Here is a 4,790-nt window from a genome sequence, read left to right as displayed (position 1 = left end):
TTCTTATGTTAGTTAGTCACATTCATATACATCTCATACTCATTTTCCCCCTATAAAATACATTTTGACAACATTATATAAAGAGAAAGTAAAACATAATATTTTGTTTATGTAGTTAACAACACAAAATCAATATAATCAGTGAAACATTTGTGTAATAAAAAAAACTAAATTAGCCTAATCAACATATAAATCATTACAATCACATGCTTCGAAGATGGAGATGAGAAACATTTAAATTTTTTTCCTATATGGGCGTTTCATTTATATATATATTATTATATATATATATATATATTATATATAATCAATATATATACTATATATATAATGTAAAAAACGTTTTGTTAATTTAAGGTGGATTAGAGAATAGTGTGTCCATCAAAGTTTTTAACCACTCATTTTGCCTAAGGATCAATCCCGCAACGAAGCGTGCAAGTCAATCCCGCAACGAAGCGTGCAAGTCAACAAGACGAAATTTCTAACCACACATTATTATTATATATATATATGCTCTTTCAAGAAAAGATGTTTTATATTAATAAATGTGTCCACCAAAATTTCTAACCACACATTATTATTATATATATATGCTCTTTCAAGAGAGACAGCATGCAAAATTGCAAATTCCCCGTCACCCCATATAATAATAATGTTTTTTTAAAGAAACACTTTAAAACTCCTAAAATTCAAATGCAGAGTAAAAACACAACATGTAAAAAGATTACATAGCTATTCAGTCCAACCCTCTAGCAAACTAAATTTACCATCTGAACCCAAGTATTATTATTATTATTTCCATCTCCATACTGTGTCATCTCTGCAACGCGAAGCCCAAAAATCCTCACAGGAAAAGCCCACTACCTCGTTCCTGCTCCCATCCAACCCCCCGCAAAATTTACTCTAATAAAAACCACCTCCCCAAAAACTCCAAAATTAACAAAAACCTCCCGAACTCTCACTCACATTACCATTCCCACCCCCCACGGGCCAAATCCTAAAATGCCACAATCTCCCAGACCCCTCAACCAAATTCTTTTTGCACAAAAACTCCGTCGCGAACATCTTCTCAACCCTCCTGTCCACGTCATGCAGGAAAACGTCGGTGGGCCCCGCCCCCTTCCGGCTCCTCGCCATCACCGCGGCTAGATGGCCCCCATCCTCCCCGGGGCCTCGTTGAAGTATCCCCGCGGAGCATCGATCATTATCACGTCCCACTCCCTCCCGTAAACTTTTTCCGGCAGATCCGACAGCGCTAGCTTGCACCCGCGGTTCCCTTTGAGCCTAGCCTGCTCCGGCAGGCAATTTTCATTTTTCCGCCATGATTTCAGCAGATCGTTGGCTTGGACGAGCTGGGTTTTGTACTTGACCGTGTGGGCTTCGAGCATCGGCGCGTCCTTGAGGACGGAGCGGACCCACTTGGGGTCCTCCTCGAGGAAGATGGTGGTCCCGGCGAGGTTGAAGGAGTGCCACATCAGCGAGTCGTGGCCAAGGCCGAAGACGAGGAAGTTGCAGGGGGAGCGCTTGGCGGAGCACGCGATAGGAGAGGCTGATCTCTGAGCGGATGCTGGGGGGTTATCGACGACGTGCGTAGTGGAGACGGCGGATGTGGGATCGTCGGAGATGGGTCCGGTCACCGCCGGCGAGAACAGAGGATAGGAGGGAGCGGTCCGCCTCGGAGGAAGCGGAGATGAGGAGGCGCCGGCGATGAGGGTGGCTGCGGCGACGCCAGGAAACAGGGGCTTCTCCGCGATCGGAGCTCTCATCGTCGGCGAGTTTTTGGCGATTAGAATGGCTAATATAAGGGGAATGGGGAAAGGTCCTAGGGGATGATATAGGGGGGCAAATCTGAGTGAATCCACCACCGTCCGTACGTGAGAAATGATTTTTTTTTTGGGACTAAATTGCCCATCGGTTTATTTGGTGTGGTCACTATGTGGGGGTGGGGTAGGGTTACCGTTGATATATATTTATCTAGTTATAATTAATTAATAGAGGAGACACGCGGCCCATTGATTCTGGTGGGAACGAGTAATTAATTACTTTCCGACTTGAGTTACCCCTCAACACATGCTTATTTTAGCACTCTACCCCATCTCAAATGATACATTCGCTCCTTACTCTCCAAGGAGAATTTATTGGTTTAGGAGGTGTTATTCGGGACCATCACGGACATGTGATTGATTGCTACTCTATGGGGATCAGAGGTTCTATATCTATGGATTATGCGGAGCTGTTGGATGTTCTGGAAGGTTTTCGCTTTGTTCGGTGTATGAACTGGAGGATTTTAGTGGTGAAAATTGACTCTCTAAGGCTATGTTTGGTTTGAGAGAAAGGGAGAGAAAAGAAAAAGAAAGAGAAAGTAAAAAGAAAGGAAAAGAAAAAGAAAAGAAAATGATAATCTTTTTATTGTTTGGTTAGAAAGAATATTGTAAGAAAAGTTAGAAGAAAATTCATAAGAAAGTCATTCTCTCTTGTTTGGTTGCCTTTCTGAGGAAAAGAGGAAGAAAATTATCACAACATAATTTCAATTCATACTTTTTGGATTTAGATTTAGATTTTAAATAATTTACAAAAAATAATTAAATTAAATTGTAATTCTGTCATATTTTTAAAAAATTACAAGTTATTGTACATGTTTACACAATCTTAACTCAAGAAAAATTGGCAATTTCGTAACACAAAAACTTGAGTGGCCATCAACTTCGAGTTTGAAAGAACCAAAACAAATCTAAAGTAAATGTCATGATATTCCTAATATAAACTATAATCCATTTCTAGTCACAAATTCTATTACAATCAATTTCATATAGAAGATATTAACCAACAAAGTCTATTACAATCAATTTCATATAGAAGATCTTAACCAACAAAGTCTATTACAATCAATTTCATATAGAGAATCTTAACCAAAGAGAGAAAAATATGTCGAAGTCCTTGGATTTTGACTTTAGTGAGCCCATCAAGACATCAATCTCACATCCTTCATCCCCTGAAATTAATTCAAATAAAAATTCAAATAAGTAGAATATAAACATCAAAAACCTATAAAATGAAGTCTTAACATTCTTTATGCAATAAGGCCACAAACTTTTGACATAACTAAACAAGTCGAGCATCCATCCATGGAATGGAATATGAAGAAGCCTGTCATCTTTATCAATAAGCATCACATAATAAAACATGCAATAAGGATATAGACTTGCAACATAATTGAACAAGTTTGGTCATCCATCACTATGAAGAGCTTCAAACGAGTCAATCACCCAAGTATGGTGATCTTTATCACTAATAAAAGATCTCCTCTTCATAGTGATCTTTATCACTATGAAGAGCTTCAAACGAGTCATATTGCACTTCCTTAGGAGTTTCAATATGAGTGCAGAAAAATCTCCTCTTTCTAGGGGCATATGCATAGACTGATAGACATAAGAAAGATACAAATACAAGGTGCAAGCTTTTTCTGAAGATAGGGTGGAATGATGAATAAAGCTTCAAAGGAACTCTTCCACTTGCATCTGTAGATCATTTTTCATCTCCTTCCTCTGAAATCTCAATTGCTAGAAACATGTATAACATGAGTGGAAAGTTCTGAAAGTGTCATACAATTAGGCAAAAGTATGCAAAGCTCAAAAATGTGTGTGGCATTCAAATATTCTGTTAAAGTCCAACAAAAATATTTGTTCTCATACTACCATCCCAATAGAACTGTGTATGTGTGCACAAGGAAAAGCAATACTTTATGGTTACAAACTCTAAAAAATAAATAGTGACCAGGATGATCTCAGTGAAAAACCTCAAATAACCTTTCTGCACCGAGAAAATTCAGCAAAAGTCTTTCAATATTTTTATAAAAGATATAATACTACGGTAACTTGAGGGATAAAAAACAGGAAATAAAATACCCATGATGCTTGATAATGTGCATATATACAATAGGTAATAAAATACCCGTGAAGCTTGACAAATCTTTTCAAGAATACAAGTATAGGATGGTTAGTAAAAGCTGGATGTACCTAGAACAAAACTAATAGTATTCCTGTCTATAACTTCTACAACTATGGTTACACCTCAGCCAAACCATAGTCAAAGCTCAACCCATCATAAATTGATGGCACACTCCATCAAGGATTGTGAGAACACTGTTTTGCACCATCATTTATATACCTAACATCGACTTGAGGGGTTCCAAACTAAGCCTCAATAAAGGCTTCAACTTCACCCTTATAATAGCTTATTCAAACATGAAATGCAAAAAAGATCGAACTGCAAAAGGAAAAAAACACCTTAACGTTCTAATAAGTGGCTTGTGCATTATCCATAATCTACATCCTACAATCTTCTCTGTCTAATCCCAGTTCCCATTATTTTTGTGCTTGCTTAGCTATCTTACGAAGAATACGGGACTTAAAAGGCCTGGGCAGCAACTCTAAAGCCTAAAAACCAAATATTGACAAGGGCAAACTAGGAGGGTCACAACATAGTAAAGGGACGCAAACAAAACAGTCCATGGGGCAAAGTCGCAAAAAGATCATTTGCTATACATACTGACATAAAACAGCAAACATGGATATCAAGTTGCAAAATTGAGAATAGGAAACAGGCACAGAGATTTCAGATGTGCCGCAAACGAGGAAGAACAATTTAACTAAATCATGATATGAGTATATAGGAATGGCCTATCGATCTAATGGCCATCTCATTCAAAGAGAAATAAACGGCATGCTAGTATTCACATCACAGCTATATGCAAACACCCAAACAAATAAGCATGTTGATATTTTAATGTT

General features: G+C 38.1%; 1 protein-coding gene and 1 long non-coding RNA gene across 2 annotated transcripts in view; both read right to left on the bottom strand.

Moving 5' to 3' along the window:
• Positions 673-1,825, bottom strand: LOC109830579 (probable methyltransferase At1g27930). Its single transcript, XM_020397881.1, is given in 2 exon segments — positions 673-1,148; positions 1,151-1,825. Coding segments are annotated over 2 exon segments (828 nt in total). The 5' UTR covers positions 1,767-1,825; the 3' UTR covers positions 673-936.
• The window catches only part of LOC109830578, a 4,084-nt gene continuing 2,026 nt past the window's right edge, over positions 2,733-4,790 (bottom strand). Inside the window, exon 2 of the long non-coding RNA XR_002244335.1 lies at positions 2,733-2,992. This is a non-coding gene — a long non-coding RNA (uncharacterized LOC109830578). The remainder of the gene's footprint in view (positions 2,993-4,790) is intronic.

Source organism: Asparagus officinalis, chromosome 2, assembly GCF_001876935.1.
Source record: "Asparagus officinalis chromosome 2, Aspof.V1, whole genome shotgun sequence".
Taxonomy (NCBI): Eukaryota; Viridiplantae; Streptophyta; class Magnoliopsida; order Asparagales; family Asparagaceae; genus Asparagus; species Asparagus officinalis.
This window is presented reverse-complemented; position numbering and strand designations above follow the sequence as displayed.